A 23746-nucleotide genomic window follows, 5' to 3' on the forward strand; every position below is an offset into this window, starting at 1 on the left:
CCTGGTCTAGTCTCCTGATGTTGTAATGAAGCCTTCACCATCTCTAATCTCATAATACAGCAGATATTTCATTTTGCTCATCAGCTGTACATGTAAATGACGTCAGGTTTAAAGTCAGAAAAACGTGGAGCGTATGGGTGACGTCACCGCCGCTGCGTCCACGTTCCCGCTAGAAGCCGAGGGCAGAGCGAGCGCGGTGTGTTTTCATGGGGACTGTGAACCGGACATTAGACGGTGTTCGTCGGGTAGTGTCGGACATGACGGCCGGAACACCGAGCGCTCACGTGACGGTGTGAAGGAGGCCGGAGCCCGCGGCTCTGAGTCAGAGGAGCACCGAGCACGGAGAGAGGAGAACCGAGAGGCGAGCACCGAGAGAGAGGAGCACCGAGCGGACCACCGCCGGGACCTGAGCGCTGCTCCCGGGACACCACAGGTAGGCGACAGACAATAACAGCACTACCATCACCTGCTCTCAACTGCTCAGCGGTCTGACCGACACCACACACCTGTGCACGGTGTCGCCTTCATAACAGCCTCAACGTGGGCGTGTAGTCTGTTTGTGTGTGTGTGTGTGTTATCATGGGGGAAAATGCCCCTGGAGAATATTGTGGGACGCCTAGAGGTTTGCATTTGTGTGTGTCTGTATGTGTGCGTGTGTGTGGACATAATGTCATCACCGAGATAGAGTCCTGAATCCTGCAGGTGTGGAGCTCAGATGGCTGGCTCTAGCACTACAGATATATTGAAGTAAAAGAAGATGAGTGGTTCCTCTCCATTAATACAGTGACCTGCCAGTCTGGACAGTGAAGCCAAATGGAAGTCCCACCACTACAGTACAGCATGTCCAACTTTACAACAGAAAATATGTACCACCTGGTCTACCTCTGATCAACAAAAAAACATATGGATAATTATGTTGTAACCTCAGGAAAATGACCTTTGATATCACTGAGATAACTGGATGAAAAAATGTGAGTCCATGAGACACACAGAGAGGAGGAGGAGTTTCTGCCCTCAGGCCATTCTGAGCACCTTTTAATTTTTGGACTCTCAACATTTGCACATCAGCACACTTTCACTTTACACACATGTATATTATAGTACTTCATATTAATGCAACACTATGTCCCATTTTTATATTTCATATCTTATATTATATTCTTATATTTTACACAGTGTCTTTTTTATTTTATTAGTTCTGGAAGCAGGCACTATAACACATTTCACTGCACATTGTACTGTAGGCCTATGTATAATTTATGTGATAAATAAATCCTATCTTATGTTATGATGGGAACACTGGACCACAGCATGTTAGTAATTACATTGGCTCTCCTAGATGCTGCCTCATCACAACTCATATTTCAACATTTCTTTTGTGTTTACATTATTTTCACAGAGTCAAAAGTAAAAGAAAAAAAATTGCTGATGGGAACCGGTGTCAAAAAGAAAAAAAGAAAAAAAAATCGATCACAGACTTCAGATCGATTACCATGGCAACGAATGATGCTTCGAAGCTTCGATTTTTTTGGGTCAGCCCTAAATATATTATTATAATATTTAATGAGGAAGAAAGATTCTAAATAAATAAATAAAAAACACTGCTGCGATTAAAAATTGGGATTATTCCACCAATGTTGATTTCTAAACTCTTCCTAAGTTTAAAGTAGTGTTGTGTTGTTGAATGAATATAAACTTGTTTTCTTTGCAGTATACAAGGCCTGAAAACATAGAAATTTGCCATCATTAAGACAAACTGCCAGTTTGTTCAACACGTTTTTGACCAGATAAATACAATACAAGGCATTGATTGATTGATAAATACAATTTATTCATTTTAGAGCCAGTTTGCAAGCAGTCACTGTGTGTGTGTGTGTGTGTGTGTGTGTGTGTTGGCAGGTGGAGGGTGCCAGTGTGTGTGCAGAATGCCGTCTCTGTCGGAGCAGCTGCAGGAGGTGCGGAGTCAGGCTGAGGTGTGTCTGTACTCCGGGGGCCGGGTGGTGGAGGTGCGGGCCGGGGTCATGGCCATGGCCAATCTGCCGCTGCCGCCCTGCTCCAAGTACCGCCACATCGCCGCGGAGACCATGGTCATACAGAACAGCGTCGGCAGCAACAGGAAGGAGGTGAGAGAGGAGACGTTTACATACGGTGTCCTCTGCACAACATCACAAAGTACAGAACATACGTAATACTCAGGAATAATTAAAGTATATTTATTCAGGTGAGGGTGCTCCCTTTGCTTCCAGTCACTTCATGTAGGTCTCTTTATGTTTGCTCTATGTCTGCAGCTAACTTTAAAGGGATAGTTCAGCATTTTGGCAAATTGGCCTATTGCCATAGTCTTAGGAGTCGGTTAATTTCCTTTAATTGTCGGTGCAAGCTGTTTTTAGATCGGTGGTGGTGACGTGAGCTCTGCATGGCGCACGGTATTTTCGCCTTTCCCTCATCAAACTCATCAAATACACAATCCAACAACTCCAAAACGCTCTGGTGGACAAGTTGTGACCTGCACATTCACCACGCTATGAGATGATAACAGAACGTTACAAGACAGAGTAGTTTTTGAGGCAAATGCGTAGCCGGAACTACATCCCGGACATGGCTGCTCGGCAGAGTGACTTCAAAAGCAAGTAGTTCTTAGTATTTCCTTTGTGTGTCGTAATGTTACATACGTTATTATTTCATAGTGTGGTGAATGTGCAGGTCACAACTTGTCCACCAGAGTATTTTGGAGTTGTTGGATCGTGTATTTAGTTTGATGAGGGAAACGCAGAAATGCCATTCGCCTCCATCCCGTTAGCTGAACAGCTCACGTCTCTGCCCCGCCGATCTAAAAACAGCTTGCACGACAATTAAAGGTAATGAACCTACTGCTAAGACTGTAAGTGAATTTGCAAAATGTTGAAATACCCCTTTAATAGTGATGATAATGATATCAATACTCATGGATGTAGTGACATCTTGATCATGCTGCTCCTTAACAGAGATACTTTCCAGAACGAGGGAAGAGACACAGACACAGAGAGGAGAAGACAGGGTGCTGTATTGCAGTGCAGGAACTACTGCATTACAGCTGTGTTTGCCTCAGCAGAGATGAAGAAGCCACAGCGTGTGGACTCTCTCTCCACCTCAGTCACCCAAAAACAGCTGAGCAATATGTCAAACATCATCATGAGAATCTACCGCAGCAGTCTAGGTCTAAAGCAGCATCACTAAGAGATGGAGCTCATGTCCCTGGGTGTCATGATTATAGTGAGAACACAGTTACTATACTGTTTGAGAGAAAAGCTGATCTCCACCCATTGATCTGTGTGCTTCGTCAGACTCTGGCGTCCCTCCAGCGTCTGTCCACAGCCCTGAACATCCTGGAGAAGTACGGCTGTAACCTGACCAACCCCAACAGGCCAAAGTACTGGAGGACGGTGAAGCACAACAACCCAGTGTTCAGGGCCACCGTCGACGCCATTCAGGTAACAAGTCCAACAGCGCCTCCGTAGACTGTGCCACCGAGGAGAAAAGAAGACATTTAGTCACATGACCCGAGTGTAGACTCTCTATTGTCCAATACAGTCTGTGACTTCTGATAATACTGATCCACTCTGATCTTGTTTCACAGGGAGTAACTTCCTGTTCTGACACACAACTTGTACACTTTATTTGTTTATTTGATAAATTCAACCCATGTCAGTGGACATCTGTGCAACAAACTGTACAGTGGCATGCAATTAATGTGAACAGTTCAGTAAGTGGAAGATGAAATGGTCTCCAAATTCATTAATGAATTGATTTTAAGTGTATTTATACAAATATAATTTTTAACCCATGATTTAAAAAAAATATATATTGTTGTTTTTTCTTCTTTGTTTGTTCGGTTTGTTTGTTTGTTCTTTTCTCTCTCTCTCTCTCTCTCTCTCTCTCTCTGTTTCTTAAATTATTTGATTATTCTAAATATAAACATACATAACATAACATAACATAAATGCTGATTTTTTTGTCTACTAAGACCACTTGTTAAATGAATTATTTAATGGGTGTTGAATCACTATTGTAAAAGTGGATGTGAGGAAATAATATAAAAAGAAGAAAAAAAACAAATGGTCTCCAAAAAGGCATAAAGGCACATCCCCTTTACATTTTAAACATTACAATTTCTATTTTTTTATTTTCATCTTTTACATTTTCAAACTGTCAGAAAAGGAAAAGGAACCTCAGCAAAGGTCTGGGCCCCCTCCACCAGATTGTTTGGAGTTGTTGGATTGTGTATTTGATGAGTTTGATGAGGGACAGGAGACCTGCACCGTTCACCTCCATTGTGTTCACTGAGCAGCTCACGTCTATGCCCCGCCGATCTGAAAACAGCTTGTAAACAAGCCGATTGTAGATGAAATACTAGTTTAGATCTGCTAACTATTTACATGTTTTTCCAGTATACTACTGAGGTAATGAAGGTGTTTTTCTAGCTCAAACTTTTCTGGCTTTCTTAAAAAGTGATTGAAGTCTCATCCCTGTAAATGACCTCATAAAGAACCTCTCTCCTCTCAGTTCAACTCTTTGGGAAAGTGAACAAACAGATTGAACGCTTCAGATCACATCAAACCATGTTTGTCCTGTTCTCTCCCAGGGGGGGCGAGCAGTGCTCTGTCTCTATGGCTACTCCAATCAGCAGCCAGATGGCCTCAGCTTCCCCGATGATGTCACGGATCCTGATGTGGGCCGAGTTGCTGCAGTAACGCTGGAGGTGATGAGCCTGAGGATGGAACTCGAACTACTTATCAAGGTGTGTGTGACTCTGTGAGGGAAGTTTGTGCTAATTCAAGTGTGACTGAAAAACATCAGCTTCCAGAAGTGTTAGTTTGTTTAGAGCCTTGACATCAGTTTGACATCAGGAGGCTGTAGCTGGAGAAAGTTGGAGACCTGTATGTGGTGATGTGTTTATTGTGCGACTCTGCTCTGATGAATACACAAAAGACTTATTCATTCTAAGTTCTATTTCTATGATGATCATGTATGCTGGGGCTTGATTTATGATATATTAATGTCTGTGAGTTGTGAAACTAAAATGTACATGCTGGAATGAAAGTGATTATGGACTGACTGTGACTGGGTAGCTGCAGAGTGAATGGCCTTCTGGGATAAATAAAGTTGAATAGAATAGAATTGTTGTTTGCTTTGCTACATTCTATTTCTATTCCAATAGAATAGAATTGAATCGAAACAAATCGTTTGCTTTGCTATAATAACAATTACAGTAAAGCTTTCTATTCCAATGGAATCTCTTCAGGTAGGAATTGTATGTTTACCTTTCCATGGTTTCAGTAGTCGCAGTAAATGCATGGATCTTTTTTTTTTCACTGAAAATCTGTAAAACGCATGGATCTATTAACGCTAGCTTTTAACAATGGATATCACACAAATGGATATCCATTGTTAAAAGCTAGCGTTAATAGATCCATGCGTTTACCGCAACTACTGTATGACAACTACTGAAACCATGGAAACGTAAACATACTGTACAATTCCACCGGAGGAGCAAAACCGGCTTCCGGTTTTGACGTTCAGAAACTTGTGGATATAATAGAATAGAATCATTGTTTGCTTTGCTACATGACTATTAAGCTTTCTGTTCTAATAGAATAGAATAGAATTTAATTGAATAGAATTGTTTGTGTTGCTACAATAACAATTAAAGCTTTCTATTCTAACACAATAGAATAGAATAGTTATTTGCTTTGCTACAATGGCAGTAAAGTTTAGAGAAAGTACATGTGTAGTTGATAACCTGTGGTTTGGTTTGCTCCCAGGAGGCCCACCCCCACCCTGAGTTCTATGAGAGAATCATTCCTACACTGAGACACAAGGTAGAGTCCAGCATATACATGCAAATATATTAGTGACAATGTACATTAGATACACTTAAAGGATCATAGGGCAGGATTTGTGAGAAAATACCGGAAAATACCCATGCGTTTTACGTTTTTTAAATAATAATGGGTGAGGAAGCGTTCAAAACCAAAAAGAACGAGCCCATCCGCGTATCTCTCCATTGCCCTGAACGGGGTCTGTGCTGCAAAATGCGCTGCAATTCAGGGGGTGAATTTCGCGCGCTGGCCGGCGGACCTGACGTCAGCGCGTCCACGACTGCCTTCGAATGGATCAATGGAATGGAGACATGAAGAGGGCAACCGCGGCAGAGCCATTGATACAGTAACAGAGTGGCGACACTCCCTGTTATATCAATCGCTCTGAACCACGGTGGATCCAAATTAGGCCTACTGTTACTGCCAGCAAACCACCCAGCACAAGCCCCCCCACCCCCCGCCGCCGCCGCCGCCACACTCTCTCCCCCTCCCTTCACACACGCTCACAGCAGCAGCAGGTCACTTACACACCCTCTCCCTCTTCACTACTGTCTTATTATTAGCCGTTAGCCGCAGCTAGCGGTTAAAAGCCGACGTTATAACTTTAACAACGTTATCAGGCAGGTGGACAAACGTCCTCTTTTGCCCAGACACGTCCACTTTTCACGTCCTGGCCGGCGTGTCCGCGACGCGTCCGTTTTTTTTTTTTTTTTTTAATGAAATCATGAATAGCCTATGTCTGGTGTTGATTGGTTTGCATGGGACCGCGGACCCTGACAGATGCGGCCCGACACCCGGACCCGGCGCGTTAATTCTCAGTACCGGCCTGTAGGAGTAGGAGCCCATACAGATCCATGCAGAGGAGCTCAGAGGAACAGACAAGCAGCCCCCTGCTGCAGCACAGTGAAGAGGCAGGTGTGTGTGTGTGTGTGTGTGTGTGTCTGTCTGTCTGTGTGAGAGAGAGAGAGAGAGAGAGAGAGAGAGAGAGAGAGAGAGAGAGAGAGAGAGAACCTACAGTAAAATACCCCCCCTCCCTCCCCAGATAGGAAAGACTGTAAAGAGTAAAGTAAACAGTGAAGAGTCTGTGCGCGCTCCCGTGCCGGTGGCTTCCCTGGTTGCTGTAGTTACGCGCAGCGGCCGTCGCGTCACTGGCCGTTCTCATTAATCCTGCCCTATGATCCTTTAACTATCAGACCTCAGAGCCCACTCATTCTTTGTTATCCTGGTACTGTGGGATGGTGAAACACTGGTCTTAATTAGGGCTGGGTGATATGGGAACAAATCCTATCATGATCATTTTGTTCATATCAGTCGATATTGATATAAATCACACAAGTATTTTGGTCCAACTTAAATGTTCCCTGTTACACATAAGTGAGATTTGAAGATACCAAACAGTGATTTTTGAAAAAGTTGAACATGACAGATGCACTGAAGAACATTACACAACTGTTTCAGACAAATAACACAGACATTATAAATATAAATGAACTGTATCTCATTTTGAAGTTTGTGTTTGACCTGCTTGATGTGCTCTGGCCTTTCCTCAGGACGTGGGTCTGAACACTGACACCGTGGTCTACCACTCAGAGGGTCAGACCAAGTCTCTGGCCTTCCCCCTCCACCGTCACTCGTCCAGGGAGAGCAGCCACGGACACTCCCTGTCCTCCAGCCACCAGAACCTCAGGTCCTTCCAGGCCTACAACACCTCCGCCAGCAAACACCCAGGTGAGGAGAGGAGCTGTGGAACAAGTGGGGGGAGCTACTCCACAGCAGTTCATATTGGTGTGTAAAAATCTACAGATAGCATTAAAGGGATACGCCAACATTTTTTTTTTTCGTGTCTTGCCTCACTCCCGAGTCCATGACCAGCAGATAGACACCATCCTTTCGACTGTGCGTGCAGTAACAAGGGAGAGCCCGTATCGCCCGTAATTAGCTTAGCTCAAACGCTGGAAGTGCATAGGTAGTGTTAGCCTGCCTCCACCTAAAGTCATCAGAGACACTCTTCAGCAACTCTAAATGGAAACCGACGGGCCGATCTTCTTCTCAGAGCTGACAAAACTCTCCAGTAAGGCAACTTGAGCAGTCAAATGCCGGTAACGGGACGAGATGGGTCAAAACGGAGGGTTCAAGCTAAGGCGGTTTATTTTGGTTCAAGCTAGCTACATTGAGGGTAGGTTAGCTTCCTATTTCAAAGTAAAAGCACAAATTCTATCGTCATGGTTTTCTGTATGTAAAGGGAAACAGGTGTTTTATTTTGTGAAAGTAACCGGAAGTGCGTTGGTCACAACGGCTAGCTTGAGAAGCGCCGAATTCGGCCGAACAAAATTGTAAACAGCTGGTATTTCGACAAATTAACGACACACTGCTGATCTAAACGGCTACTTTCTCGCCTAAAAATGTTTGAAATGTCGATAAAGTGATATATTTACAGAGTTTAGAGCTAAAATGAAATCAGCTTCTGACTGCTGATTTCGGCTTGGGTAGGAGGCAGGCTAACACTACCTATGCTCTTCCAGCGTTTGAGCTAAGCTAATTACAGGCAATACGGCTCTATCTCCCTTGTTACTGCATGCACAGTCGAAAGGATGGTGTCTATCTGCTTGTCATGGACTCGGGAGTGAGGCAAGACACGAAAACAAATGTTGGCGTATTCCTTTAATATCTGATAAAAACTGTTAGATTAAAGAGCATATTTGTGCATGTATCGGTTCTGCATCGCTGTGTGCCGTTCCCAGGTGAGAACCACACCCAAAACCAACCAGTCGACTCCAGCCAGGCTCTCTAAACACTGTAAAAAAAAAAAAAGAAAAAAGGATGATTTTTATTTTTTTATTTTTTATTTACTAACACTCAGCTGTTCCATTCAGGAGGCTCATCCTTCAGAGGACGTACGTTTACAAAGGTGTGACCCTTTAACAGGAGCTGAAACTGGAAAGACACAGTCTGGTCCATGGAGGATTTTCAATTTTGTATCAACAGCTGTGCCAGTCCTTATTGTTTTACCCTGTCGCTTGGCAACCTTGATTACATGTGTGAAACGAAAGAATATTAGTTGTACTGTTAGGCAAGGCAATTTTATTTGTATAGTCCATTTTTTCAACAGTTTGTTTCAAAGGTCTTTACACAGCATCATAACAACATCCTCTGACCTTAGACCTTCACATCCACTGAAGGATGTGGCTCCAGCACAGGAACACAGCTGCTGTACTGCGACACTAAAGTTATGCACTGTAGCTTCATGCTCTATGTTAAACCTTTACATACCATACTAGTCCCATATCTGCTACAATGCAAGTAATAATTGAAATTATTAACATGTAAATGTAGTGCTAATGCAGTGGCTAATGCAGCCACAACTGAGCGTTTTAGATTTGAAAAATTCAGTTTCAAAGCCAGAGTCTGAAAAAGTTGGATTCAGTTTTTCAGCACCCAGTCGGGATTAATACGTCAGAATCCCTAGCAACCAATCCCGTAGATTTTTTTTTTTTTTGCATCTCATTTGTTGTTCACTGTGATGGTGACACTTCACATCTACTTATTCAGCTAGATGTCCATCAACAGTATCAGTGGTTGACATGGCCGAGAGGTATTATCGCCGCATTGAATGCGGGAGACCAGAGTTTGCCTCATGTTTTGACATCACCCCTCCGTCTCCCCTGCCCCCGCAAGTCAATTTAAATTTATAAAACCAGGATTCTTCAATGAGGGAGAAATAGTGGGCGTGTTTTTAGCCTCTTTGCAAGTTTTTTTAAACAACTTTTTTTGAGGGAAAGCAATTTTAATCAAAAAATAGTCATAGCAGAGCATTTTTACAAATTTTAAAATGCCTCTTTAGGGGGACTTTAAACTTGTATTGGCAGCCATGATAAAGGCCTGAATGACAAGATCAAGTTAGTCATTTAGTTACCAATACAATTTTTTTTCATAAAACAAAAAAGGAAGAACGGGGGGAAAAGAGAGAGATATAAAAAATGATCACCTAAAAAACAAAAAAAAATCCAACCTTATAAATCCAGTATTTATGCACACACATACACACAGTTGTTGCATAACATGACGTGCCAGCGTTGTGTTTCAGAGAACTGCACCATCTGTGGAATCTTCAGGATCTCGGCCCACTGCCTCACCTGCCTCCAGGGCCTGTGCTCAGAGTGCGACAGGCTGTACCACTGCTACCCCGAGAGGAACAACCACCGCCGGACCACTGTCGCATCATCATCATCATCATCATCCTCATCATCATCCAAAACCAGGAGCAGTCACAGGTGAGGCTCAGCGGTTCTGACAGTACGAGCTGGGGATTCCAGCACTCGGTCCCAGTCGACGGCAGCGTCGAGCGGACAGTTTGACCTCTGCTCACACAGTCTGACAGCTGCCGCTCCCGTTTCAGCTCCTCCACCTGGAGCTGCCTCCGCTGCACCAAAGTCAACTCCGTCCACAACGCGCTGTGTGAGGAGTGTGAGCGCCCCCGCCTGGAGACGGTCGGCTCCAAAGCAGACGACTCCCAGCCTGCCACCATCACCGGTCTGTGTCGTCTCCTGCTCCTCCTCCTTTGCTTCTCCTGTAACAAACAAAATGAGAGAAAAGCAAATAGACACGGCAAAAAAACCCAAAAAACACCTGATTATACAGATTCAGATCCTTTATTTGTCATTCTACATGTTAAAAACAAAAACAAAACAAAAAATTTTTCTCAGGACCAGTGAGATAAAAAGATAAAGAAGACAAATAACCTAAGAACCAATATTAGGAACTGAAAACCTATATAATAAATAAATAAATCAAACACATGTTAGGCAGCGACATGTTGGGGTAGCGTGCAGTTATAATGTAAAATGCAATGCAGTGCAGAGGACTGTTTATGGTGCAGTACAGTACAGTACCAGGGTTCCCACATGTCCTTGGAAAACCTAAAAAACCTGGAAAATGGTTGACCAACTTCCCAGTCATGGAAAATGAGAAGAAAACGTCAAATGTCCTGGAAGAGCTGGAGTTGTCCTGGAAAATCAATGATTTATCGCATCATGACATCAGCTACAAAATCACCAAGGATTTATATTCCAAAGAAGTGCCTTGCAAATCAACTTTGGAGTGATGAGTGTGCCCTGTCCTCAGCTGAGTGACAGATAGAGGAGCAGCAGAGAGCTGTTTTGATGTGGTTTAGAGACAAAAACAACATGTTTGCGTTGTCATATGATTAAAAATGTCATCATTTCTTTCTTTCAAAATGTATTTTTATTGACTTGTCCTTGGATGCATGTTTATATCAACTGCCAGGGCACATAGGATTATATCCAATACACCCATAAAATAGGAAAATTCAAAAGTAATAACAATACCTAGATTATATAGAATCAAAATATACCAAAACAATGCAAGTAGAATATGATATGAGAAAAACAGAAAAAAATGAAATGAAAATAGAAGGAAAAAATTGTCATAATTTCTAAGCATGTAAGAGATTATTTCATAGATAAGTTAGTGAGCCATAGACTGCACATGTTTAAATCAGACTTCTGGAGGGAATATACATAGGGAAATGCATTCATTCAACCAAACTCCAGAGCAAATTCATCATCTGCAGGAAATGGTGTGTTTTATGAAAGAAAAGTGGACTTGATGGGAAATTCTCCTTTTCATTTTTTTCATTCTCTCAACAGTTGTTGTTGTTTTGTGTGTGTGTGTGTGTGTGTGTGTGTGTGTGTGTGTGTGTGTGTGTGTGTGTGTGTGTGTGTGTGTGTGTGTGTGTGTGGTGTGTGTGTGTGTGTGTGTGTGTGTGTGTGTGTGTGTCTCCCTCACAGAGTGGCAGTGTAAGAGCTGCACCATGGTGAATGCAGCCAGCAGTGTTCTGTGTGAGGTGTGTGAACGACCTCGTCTGGCCACACGACCTCCAGTGACTCCGTCACACCCGCCCATCACCCCCCCCAGACCACCAGCCCCCGTACTGGGCATGCCCGGTGACCCCGACAGCCAGGTCCGTCTCTGTGTGTGTGTTCTTCTTCTTCTTTTTTCTTTCTCTTCTTCTTCTCCTTCTTTTTTCTTCTTCTTCCTCCTCCTTCTCCTCCTCCTCAATCCTACTTCCCATAGATGAAAAATCACCAAACTTTGCACAAAGCTCCAGTCCAGTTAAAAACCAACCGTATGTGTTACAGTTTCGTTACAACTTTCACTAAAATCTATTCTAGCCCCAATACTTTAGAAACTTTTGTCCACTTGAACTCAGTGCAAATTATGAAGTCCATCTTTTTTTTTTTTTTTAACTGGGGGTCCTTTAGTTTGTGCCTTGTTATTCAGATTTGCCTAAATTTGTCCAAAATTGCCTGGCCCAACCACTGCTGCTGCTTTAATCCCAGATTAAAATTTTATTTAAAGCAGAAGTAAGCGATCCGGTCATTTTGGCTAACTTCTTGTCAGCCGATGGAGTGAGCAGTCCCCGCCCTCGTCCGTACGTCACCACATTCACGCGTATCCCTTGGCTGCACACACAGAGAGGACCGCCCCTTTATGCCGTTCTCTCTCCTTATTGGATAAAGGTTGTAGGATACAAGGAAAGTTTTCTCCTCGGCTTACAGCAGAGCAGAGTGACTGACAGACCCGTGTTTCAGACCAAACACTCTATATAAGTGATTGCTGTTGGAAGATATAACTATTTAAGACTTATATTAACACAAACATTCCGCTTACTTCTGCTTTAATCAGTATGTCCATGAGCTTATTATGGAGTCATGGGACATGCAAATCAATGTTTTCTCCTTTAAACCTCAACTGAATGGTATAATTTTATTATCTAACCCCTCCCTCTCTCTCTCTCACAGTGGGTCTGTCAGTTCTGCACCTATCTGAACTACTCTCCTGCCACGGTGTGTGAAATGTGCGACCTGGCCCGTCCAGAGCCGGCGCCTCTACCCGCGAAGCTCCGCCCCCCCTCTCCGGTCAGACGGGTCCCCGCCCTGCCCATCAAACCCAAAGAGCCCGCCCCCGAAGACCTGGACTCCTGGAGGCAGAGGCTGATGAAGGAGGAGGGGCTGAAGCTGATTCAACTGATCAGAGCAAGTCACCTCCACGAGCCTCCGTCCGTCATCCCGAGGTGTGGACGACGTGTGTCTGTGTTGATGTTAATGTGGTTTGTGTGTCTGTGTCAGGACGGGGAGAAGAAAGGAGTGAGTCCAGAGGAGGTGTACACCAGCATGAGGGTTGCCGGGGACAGCAGCATCCTGCCCTGCAAGTGGTTGAAGACGGAGCTTCCTCTGCTGCTGGACCAGATCAGGATGTCGGTGGCGACGTCCTCCCCGACCGCAGCCGAGCACACAGTCAGTCTGCTGCTCTCAGATCAGCCCCGACACACTCACTCACTCCTCTGTCCTCCTCGCTCGTCTCCTGACCAGGGTTATTATAGTCTACTAAAATAGCAGGGAAAAAATTATTTACTAAACTGAATTTTTTTTTTTTTTCAAAAAAGGAGAACTAAATTAAAACTACAGTGAACAATGTAAAACTAAAACTAAAGTTCAGTCAGATAACATCAGCTTAGTTTTCTTAGAGATGTTAAAGCTGCAGGAAGAAACCACCACAGACTTGGAGTACGACCCACAGGTAGATAAGATAAGAATGAATGTAACATGATGAGGACTGATGGGAACATTATGGGATGCAACTAAAAGGGAAAAATCCCACAAATATTGAAGTTCATCTTCAGAGGTCTGACAGAGGCTTTCTCCTAAAACCTGAAAAACTGAAACTAAGACTAATAAAAACTAGTCAATTCTTTAGATTAAAAACTAAACTAAAACTGCTTGTAGCGCCTCATTAGTCATTATGTAATAATGTGCCACATTTCGTAATAAAATTCTTGAATGCAATATGTAATAAACTTTGCCACATTGTGTAATAAGTTGTTACATAATGCACCAAATTATTTCATTTATTTCCATAAAAAAGTTGTAATAATCACTTGTTGAACTAACTAAAACTAAACTTCAATAAAAAATCAAACTGAAAAACTAAATAAAAACAAAAACAAATGAACATTTTAAAACTACAACAACCTTGCTCATGACTCACCATCTGACACAGAACAGGTCCGGCGACGCTCCCACCGAGGACCCCGGGAAGGAGGCGGACCCCGCCGACACGGAGAGCGTGGTCCAGCTGTCCAGGGCGGAGGCCAAACAAGCCTGGCTGACGGCGGGGGGCGACACCGAGAGAGCTGCCAAACAGGCGCTGAGAGACCGTCTCGCCAAGGTGACGCACGTCTCCCCTAAATGAAAATAAAAAGGCAGTTTCTTCTCTCTCGGCCCTGATGCGTCTCCGTCCCTCCGTCCCTCAGGTGAAGGAGCTGGGCGCGCTGGGCTTCAGTGACGAGGCTCGCTGCCACGAGGTGTTGAGACAGAGCGGAGGTGAGGTGAGAGGGGCCCTGGCCCTGCTGCAGCGACCCCTGCTGGAGCCCTTCCACAACCGCATTTGGAGCGACAAACCCGAGCCTCCTGTGGACATCCATCACCCTGACAAACAGGTGGGAGTCCAGTCTGGCTTCAGATTCTCATAACTTGTCCTCAGTAGCTCATCCCCCTCCTTCCTGTTACAGCAATGGAGAGATTTCTTGACAGGGATGGGTATTATTATTAGTTATTCAAGAAGTCAGTATCGATAAGGTCCAACCTTGCTGTGGTGCTCTAAAAAAATGCTGTATTTTTATTTCAAGTTAAAAATGTATATATTAAAGGTACATTGTGTCGGAATTACTCCCATCTAGCGTTGTGGTTGTATATCGCAAGCAACTCAATCGTATTTTTCATGCTGCATTCACATGAAACTGGGCAGACGGCAGACGGACGACAGCCACTGCACGTAACGGCATAAACAAGCCTCTATGTAAACAAGTGGTCCGTCAGCACGAGGCAAAACAATACACGTGACAATATGTTGTCATGGCGATGTCGTATTGTTTACCTGACCCACGTTTTAACGGCTTTCTCTCCACTTCTGTGACTAAAATGACATTAGGTTTGTTACCGACGGCCGTCTGCCCGACTGCACGTGAATGCAGCATCAGTGTAACACTCCATTCATCCTCACTGCGTTACCGCGGTGACTTTTCACAGACGCAACCTCGACCTGAGCCGACAGCTCCGGTGTCTCCACTGAGTTTCCGTGGTTTTCTACCGTGACGCTGCCACTGAACGTAAAAACATGGCGACACGACATGGCAGCCTACACAGAGCTTACCCGCTCCATGTAGATATGAATGATATGATCGGCAAATTCAGAGCTAACCGGAACACTTCAGTTTGTTGATGGGGGTGATTACTGATTAATGAAAAACATTTGAACAAAATAATCGATTTTTGTGAATAGATAACAGGAGAAGTTACACAATGTCCCTTTAAGGATTATTAAGTCTATTGTTATTAAGTAGAATTATTACGTGTGTATAAGCAATTCATGTTCTTGTGTATGATTTCTTCCCTTTCCTCCAGCGGATCTGTCGGAGGCTGCTGGCGGTGTATGATCTGCCCAGCTGGGGGCGCTGTGAGCTGGCGCTGTCGCTGCTTCTGGAGCACAGCGCCCCCTACTCGCTGGAGGACGTAGTGCAGGCTGTACGAGAGTCCCACGACAGGGAGTTCATCAAGAGAGTGCTGGCCAAAGAGTGTCCCATCTGCCTCTCCATCTTCCCCCACAGCAAGGTAGGCTACTGAGACGGTCAACGTTCCACCTCTTCTTCTCCATCCTCCACATCTCCAGTCACTTCCTACTTTCCCTCTTTCAGATGCAATCTCTGACGTCCTGCCAGTGTTCGGTGTGCTGCGGGTGCTTCCAGCAGCACTTCACCATCGCTGTACGGGACAAACACATCAGGGACATGGTGTGTCCAGTCTGCTGGGAGCCCAACATCAATGACCCTGAACACCTCAACAGCTACTTCTCCACCTTGGACATCCAGGTGAGGAGGCAGAGGGGGGGGAGGGAGGAAGCATGTGGGCTGATTCTTCTACACTAATGTGTTTGTACCATCCACACTATGGTAGGACCTGCTGTAGGTTATACAGGTGCATCTCGATAAAGCAGAACATGATGGAGGTCAGCACTGCAGTCTTCTCCATGACAGTGGAGCTGCTGAACCAGACTTAAGGTCTTGTTCAGACTTGCAGCATAAATCCGATTTTTTTTTGCAAATCTGATCAGGATCCGATCTCACTGACTGACTGTCGTACTGTGAGTGACACAAAAGACACTTCCAAATCCTCTTTGAGTAATGACATCGTTCACATTGAATCTGATCAGAATCACATTTGAAGCCACCTCTCCGTATGCGGTTTGAATCCGTTTTGGAAAAATCGGATCTCATGTGGCTTTTGGCCGTTCAGACTGTCACAAACTCTAACTAGATACAATCTGTATATGTCAAAAATCTGATTTGGAGTGGCAGTGTGAGGCTTAGGAAACCTTTGCATGTGTTTGGACTGGAGTTCATTCATTCAGTGTTTCCCACAGGATTTTAGCAGCAGTAGGTTCGTTACCTTTAATTTTCAGTGCAAGCTATTTTTAGAACGGTGGAGCAGAGCCACAAGCTGCTCAGAGCTATGCTACGGAGGCTCATGGGATTTCTTGGTTTCCCTCATCAAACTCATCAAATACACAATCCAACAACTCCAAAACGCTCTGGTGGACAAGTTGTGACCTGCACATTCACCACGCTATAATCCTCTGTAGTGTAGCTCTGAGCAGCTCACAGCTCTGCTTCGCCGTTCTAAAAACAGCTTGCACTGACAATTAAAGGTAAAAACCCTACTATAGGGATTATGGCAATGGGCCAATTTTCCAAAATGTTGAACTATCCCTTTAATAACTTCAGGTCAGGATATGTCTTCTAAACTGCTAAACATCCACTAAATGTAAGGTTGGATGTGTGGCACACCCAGTATTTCAGAATTGCTCTGTTAAAGCCAGAGGTAACATTAACCTGTTAAATCTGTGTATTAATGCTGCTAAGAGACTTTGAGAAGGGTTAAAGGTTTGATTCCCAGGTTGTGTTACTGTTTTTCCTGTCTCAGCTGCGAGAGTGTCTGGAGCCAGAGGTCTACGAGCTTTTCCATAAGAAGCTGACTGAGCAGGCTCTAATCAAGGACCCCAAGTTCCTGTGGTGCTGTCACGTGAGTACATGGTTGACTGCTACATCAGTAACACTAACGTCTTCATTCTCGCAGCAGCACAACCAGTGTTCGCAGTCTGCTGCTGTTAAAATAACAACACAGACATGGACACACCCTAGATGCACTTTTGTGTTTCAAAACAGATGTTGAGTGCCATTCGGTTCCACATGGTTACTGCTGCTGGTAGAAACACTAATTAAGGGATGGACGTGTCACCTATATACAGTAGATTGCATTCTACTGTAACCAATAGGACCGATGATGTACATCAAGCACCGCCCATAGGGAGCTGCAATCTGTTGTAGAGGAAAAAGGATGATGAAAATGGAGCAAACATTTTCTTTCTTTCTCATCTTTCTATTATCTTTTTAAACATATCAACATCCTCCAACACCCTCAAGTCCTTACTCCTTCTACACTGAGACCTTATGTACATACGTGTCACATTCACACATACCTGTACACAATGGTAAAGAAATACTTTTTAAAAATTAAATCACAAACAGCCTGGAGCTGTTTAACACACATTTGCTGGAAGTCAGTGGAGGACGGAGAGTAGCTGAAAGACAAGATAAACTTGGAGTAAGGACTTTATCTGTAATTAGATGTCAAGGTGAGTAAAACTCATAGGACATAGAAGAGCAGGAAAAGGGAGAGAACGAGACTCCTCCTGTTGTGAGGAGAGATTTTGAAAGTGTTCAAGGAAACGTTGCCACACATTCCAAAACTTTTTGTACGAGTCATGGACTGAATATCAGATTGTCTCCTGGCTTAGACAGGACATAACGTCCCCCAGCTACTGAGCATGGGTGGGTGGGGCAGCATCCTAAATACTGCTCTTCTGGCCAAAAGACAAGCTAACGACAATGAACAGTGTTTATTGAGAAAACCCTGTTTATTTGGGCCCAGAGACAAAGGAAGCAGTTATGCAGTTATGCGTTCGACACGGACACCAGAAAAACCAAAAACACGGCGGACCAGGACAAACTTTGCATTCAAAGTGCTTCACGTGAGGCATAAAGACATTTTTTTTTAAGTTTTCAATGTATTTTGGCATTTAAATGCATTTTAATTGATGTTTTTTTTCGAACACAGCATAAGTTGTAGCTGCTACATCAGCTGCTCTATATAGTGAGAATGAAAAAACTTTTATTTCAGTTCAGTAGATCCCCACAGCCGTCTGGAGGCAGCGTTCATTCCTTAGCTTCATTAAATACATTCAGTTTTTACCTCATTACATATGAAATGGAGAAGAATGAAGTTATCTTGAAACAATCATATAAACCATATTAATTCCAATTATGCTGGTCAGAAGGCTCAGTGGGCTCACTCAGCTGTGTGAGCGCGGTGATTTGATTGGCCCTCTTTTGTATTGTTGCCATTATCACTAAGAGTACTTAGTCACAATAAAAGTTTCTGACTGAGAGTCTCTTCACAAAGCTGCTGAGACCAACTTTTACTAAGGAAAAGCAAAATATTCCCCAGAGCTCATGGTGCAATGCTGTTGCTATGGCTGAAGTGAGTTCTTGAGGACGAGCTGGCCTGCAGGACCCACAGAGATGGGTTGATGAAACACAGGTCTGTGCCAGGGAAACCGCATGTGCAATATTCCACAGTAATAATAAAACAGAGAAGTAAACAAATACATCTTTAATAATGGATTGGGTGGTGTTTATTAAGGTGGTACATCCGCATGTATGGTGAGGGCTGACCAAGGAGGAATCAGCTGGTGCTGCTGGGTGATGACTACACAGTCAGACAAATTATTATGTGTATATTTCTATTTATTCATCTAGGGGTCTATTGTTTATATGTTATTTATCCTGTATGCTGCTGGACCTCAGTAATGTATTTCATTCATTCATGTTTTTAACAACTAACCTGAACTGAACATATTCTGTACATGTTTGTCTCACACTGTGTCATTTCATGAACAATTTGTTTAGTAAAAGCTGATATTTAAATTGTGATATTTTATTTTGAATGAACTAATAGCTGTTCCTCCAGTACTTCATTACTGCTCTACACCAGCACAACTCACATAGACAGTCATTTTCTACACCTCTATGAGAATCTAGTTATATGACACTCAAATCATCATAATATTTCCCATCCTCTCCTCTCCTCCCCTCTCCTCCTCAGTGTTCATATGGGTTCATCTATGATGGAGACCAGCTGAAGGTTACCTGTTTCCAGTGCCGCAACAGTTTTTGTGCTCAGTGTAAAAAGCCAGTAAGTATTCTGTCTCTCTGTGTGGTGTCTTGAACTTTCTCTCTTTCTGTTTCCTCTCTTCTGTTTTAAAGGGATGCCTTAATCCCAATAGTCAGAGCAGTAGGTTCATTACCTTTAATTGTTGGTGCAAGCTGTTTTTAGATCGGAGGGGCAGAGACGTGAGCTGCTCAGCTAACGCAACAGAGGCACGCGGTACTTTCGCATTTCCCGCATCAAATACACAATCCAACAACTCCAAAACACTCTTGTGAAGAAGTTAAGACCTGCACATTCACCACTGTATGAAATAATAATGTAACATACACAGGCTGAGTTGTTTTCGAGGCAAATGCATAGCCGGAACTACATTCTAGACACGGCTGCTGGGCGGAGTGAAAACGCAAGTAGTTGCGAGTGTTTGCTTCATATATACGTTATTATTTCATAGTGTGGCAAATGTGCAGGTCTTAACTTATTCACGAGAGCGTTTTGGAGATGTTGGATTGTGTATTTGATGAGTTTTGAGGGAATGTCGAAAGTACCGTTTCATGAGCAGCTTGCGTCTCTGCCCCAGCTGATCTAAAAACAGCTTGCACCAACAATTAAAGGTAATGAACCTACTGCTATGACTATAGGGATTATGGCAGTAGGCCAATTTGCCAAAATATCCCTTTAACTTCATCTTCTCCCTCCTCCAGTCATTAAATGTAAATCTAAATATCCAGACCAGTCATTTGTTGTCTAAATGCTCCAACTGCTTAATGACAATGTCTCAACTGTTGAAAAGAATATTTGAAATGTCAGTAACTGCTCTCCAAAATGAATGCCATGTGTATGCGTGCACATTCAGCACCATCATTGACATGTCCACATTACACTGTTTATTATTATATACCTTGTTTAACACAGTGAGCCAATTTAACTTCACTGAAAACACATTCTTGGCTTCTGTTAGGTCCATTTCCAAGTGTTCTTGAAGGGAAATGCAGACTGTGTATGTGTATGTGTGTGCAGTGGGAGTCTCAGCATGCTGGTCTGTCCTGTGAACAATACCAGTCATGGAAGAGAGAGAATGATCCAGAGTATCAGAAGCAGGGTCTGGCTGGATACCTCAGAGACAACGGCATCAGTTAGTACACACACACACACACACACACACACACACACAAATCCAGTATCATTTTCTAGCAGCAGTAGTTGAAGGTGATGTGTGGACATGCTCTATCCAGGGGTGCACTAATAATAGACGTGTGATTGTAACAACACAGCGTGTAGCCAGCTGAGTGGTAGACAACAGGATTTCCTTCTGCCTCCACTCTTATCTAATTAAGCATCATCACAAGAGCTGCACACACACACACACACACACACACCACCACCACTCCTGCTGCTGCTGCTGCAGCACATTTATTTTCACTTCTAATTGAGACTGGGTAAAGACTCTCTGTTTATCTCTGTTGGAATTGCTGAAGCTTAAATGAGGGAAATATAAACTTTATATAATATAATGGGATCGTACGTCCAGTGAGATGATTCATGTTCAAGAATATATAACAATCCTTCATAATAATAGAACCATGGTTGTGGCATTATTTTGTGGATTCAAGTTTCTTCAATAATCATCATGAAGTTTGAAACAACATTTATTACTAACACTGACACTGAACACTGTGGCTGATTCACAACAAAGACACAAGAGGAGAAGAGGGAACAACAGTACAAAGCTGTGTTTGTAGCAGCTCTAACCTAAAGACAATGAAGAGACTCAGAGTCAGTTAATGAACTGCAGTTTAAAGTGAAACCACTTTGAAAGTGAGTATATGTGCTGCACCCTTGGGAGTTGTCTTTGCACTTAAATTCTGCATTTTAAAGGTAGAGTCTGTAGGACTTTTTTTCTGAAAAACAAAATGTAGACTTGTACAAAAGAAATCCTGCTTAATCATCACCTATGGGATTCTACTCGGGTAGAATCCTGCCTGTATTGTGGCGTTTTGGTGTAGTCGGGATGTTTCTGGGCGGAGACAGTGTGTTTTCCTCAGCCAATGACAGAGCGCAGATGAAGTTAGAGGAGGGTCCCAATTTGAATTGACAAACTGCAATGAACAAACCTATAGACTCTATATTTAAAGGAGAATTCCGATCATTTTTGACCCCTAAATCGTTGTCCTGATGGTCACCCAGTGTTGGGGGGAGCAAAAAACACGACTAAATTTTTTTTTTTTTTTTTTAATGGGAACAGGCATATACAATGTATAAACCGACAATACACTGACCAATAAACAAACAGACAGAAGACAAAAGACAGAGCAGACTCAACAACACAACAAAGACATGACCAAAATAGGGCAGAAAAAAAATTAAAAAAAATAAATAAAAACACGCACAAGAAAATAAAACTAAACTAAACTAAAGAACAAAACTACAACAAAAAAAGGATGTGAAACTACTAAAATTAAATTAACAGTAACTACTTAGTATACCTTCACTCAAAAGTAAGTTTTTCCCATTTTTTGTTATGCATTTCTATCACGACTAAAATTGATGCAGGCAAACCGGAGTTACACCATGGCGAGACGGCACTAAGGATAGCCACAACGCTAACCTATTGGGGCAATTGTTTCAACCACAACAAACACTCAATAAACAATCAAATATCTATGGTACATGACTGGGATCCTTATGAGACACCACTGAACTTATAGTGTAAACAGTATAAACTTTGTGTTTTTGCATGTAGTCACTCACCTCAGACAGCCGAACTCTGAAACATCCTGGAAAGACATTACTATCCGATCACAGAGTGCCTGCTCTCCTCGCCACAGAAACAAACACTTTTTTCTTGTTGTGATGATTTCTTTACAAAAATAAACGGTGGAGCAGTGCAGTGGTAATGTCCAAAATATCTCCGACTGTTTATTTTTGTAAAGAAATCCTCACAACATGGAAAAAGTGTTTGTTTCTGTGGCGGGGAGAAGGCGCTCTGTGATCGGATAGTAATGTCTTTCCATGGATGTTTCAGAGTTCGACTGTCTGAGGTGAGTGGCTACATGCAAAAACACAAAGTTTATACTGTTTATACTGTACACTATATGAGTTCAGTGGTGTGTCATAAGGATTCCAGTCATGTACCATAGATATTTGAGTGTTTGTTGTGGTTGAAAGAATTGCCCCCATAGGTTAGCGTTGTTGCTATCCCTAGCGCCGTCTAGTCATGGTGTAACTCTGGTTTGCCTGCATCAATTTTAGTCGCTTTTTTTGCTCCCCCCAACACTGGGTGACCATCAGGACAACAATTTAGGGGTAAAAAATGACCGGAATTCTCCTTTAACTCAAGACGTGTTTTGCATGTTGAGGTGAGATGTGAAGGTCATCCTCTCCTGGCTCAAACCTCTCAGCCCACAATGACTCCCAGTCCTCCCAGTCAGGGAGCTGCTGTCTCCAGTGTGACATCACTTGTGTTTTCCTCAGTGCACTGACTCTGCCTCCCTCCTCTCTTGTCTTCCCTCCTCCTGTGTGTCTGTCCTGTCCTCCCTCCACTCCCTCGCTCCAGCGTGTCCTAATTGCCGCTTCCAGTACGCTCTGTCTAAAGGAGGCTGCATGCACTTCTGCTGCTCACAGTGTCGTTACCAGTTCTGCAGTGGCTGCAACAATCCTTTCCACACTGTAAGGCTGATGCATACTTCCATACCATACTTAAGACTTTATCTTCTTCTGTTCCTTTGTTTCACTGTTTGATGAGGTCATCAGAATATCACACTCCTCTCTCTATTTCTGTTTCCACGTGCAGTAATCTTTTTATGTGGTAATGTCAGTAATAATTGTTTTGTACACAGGGATAGTAGTGAGTGTATGGTTTCAACTGGTTTGAAGGTCAAAGTTTTCAGATATGAGTCCTCTCTCATCAGACCTGTGCTGTGGACGAATGCAGTGTGTCTGGTCTACACGCACATCACCCCAGAGACTGCCTCTTCTATCTGAGAGACTGGGAACCTTCCAGACTGCAGGCTTTACTCCAGGTACAAACACACACACACTCACTGTAAACTCTGTGTGAATTACCTTTGTAAGGTGCAGTCATCTTACAGTGCAATATGGTTCTGTTGGATTCAGGTCTCTTCGAGGGATGTGCGGTCCTTTAAAGGATAATTACGTTTTTTTTTACAACCTGGACCTTATTTCTAGCATAAAATACGATCATTTCCTCACCCAGATAACTTTGGTGTCATTACAAGTCGTTCCGACGAAATTAGCTCCAGCCGAGAGCTACGTATCCATATAATGTGAGTCTATAGGGCAGCGCAATGCAGCCTCTAAATAACACATTATCTGCCGCAAAACTCGTTCATTCACCAATATTTTGTTATGATAGGCTAGTGCTATTCCCCTCTGAGTCCGGGTTAGCTGTTATCAACATCCGGGGTCTGTAGGTTGACCTACTAACCTCTGACCTGGATGATGTCATCTCTGACCGCTGCCCGGCTCATTCTGATAATAATGATTCCACTTCAGCATTCGGGTCCA

At 43.3% G+C, this 23746-nt stretch overlaps 1 protein-coding gene across 3 annotated transcripts in view; it reads left to right on the forward strand.

Moving 5' to 3' along the window:
- The first annotated feature begins 296 nt into the window (after positions 1–296).
- rnf31 (ring finger protein 31) overlaps positions 297–23746 on the forward strand; it is a 28382-nt gene continuing 4932 nt past the window's right edge. The window contains exons 1-20 of one of the 3 annotated variants that reach the window (XM_085804834.1): positions 297–433; positions 1900–2123; positions 3324–3470; positions 4622–4777; positions 5802–5858; positions 7409–7586; positions 9943–10129; positions 10255–10388; positions 11666–11838; positions 12680–12913; positions 13007–13174; positions 13938–14105; positions 14191–14376; positions 15341–15547; positions 15631–15804; positions 16916–17014; positions 19157–19246; positions 20240–20354; positions 22776–22888; positions 23131–23241. In XM_085804834.1, coding sequence (XP_085660960.1) covers positions 1926–2123; positions 3324–3470; positions 4622–4777; positions 5802–5858; positions 7409–7586; positions 9943–10129; positions 10255–10388; positions 11666–11838; positions 12680–12913; positions 13007–13174; positions 13938–14105; positions 14191–14376; positions 15341–15547; positions 15631–15804; positions 16916–17014; positions 19157–19246; positions 20240–20354; positions 22776–22888; positions 23131–23241 — 2895 coding nt within the window. In that variant the 5' untranslated portion in view covers positions 297–433; positions 1900–1925. Of the gene's footprint in view, positions 434–1899; positions 2124–3323; positions 3471–4621; positions 4778–5801; positions 5859–7408; positions 7587–9942; positions 10130–10254; positions 10389–11665; positions 11839–12679; positions 13175–13937; positions 14106–14190; positions 14377–15340; positions 15548–15630; positions 15805–16915; positions 17015–19156; positions 19247–20239; positions 20355–22775; positions 22889–23130; positions 23242–23746 lie in introns of all 3 variants that reach the window. The other 2 variants (XR_015038062.1, XM_085804833.1) reach the window with 2 other exon arrangements.

Source organism: Trachurus japonicus, chromosome 17 (assembly GCF_045865225.1).
Source record: "Trachurus japonicus isolate A0001 chromosome 17, Traja_1.0".
Classification (NCBI taxonomy): Eukaryota; Metazoa; Chordata; class Actinopteri; order Carangiformes; family Carangidae; genus Trachurus; species Trachurus japonicus.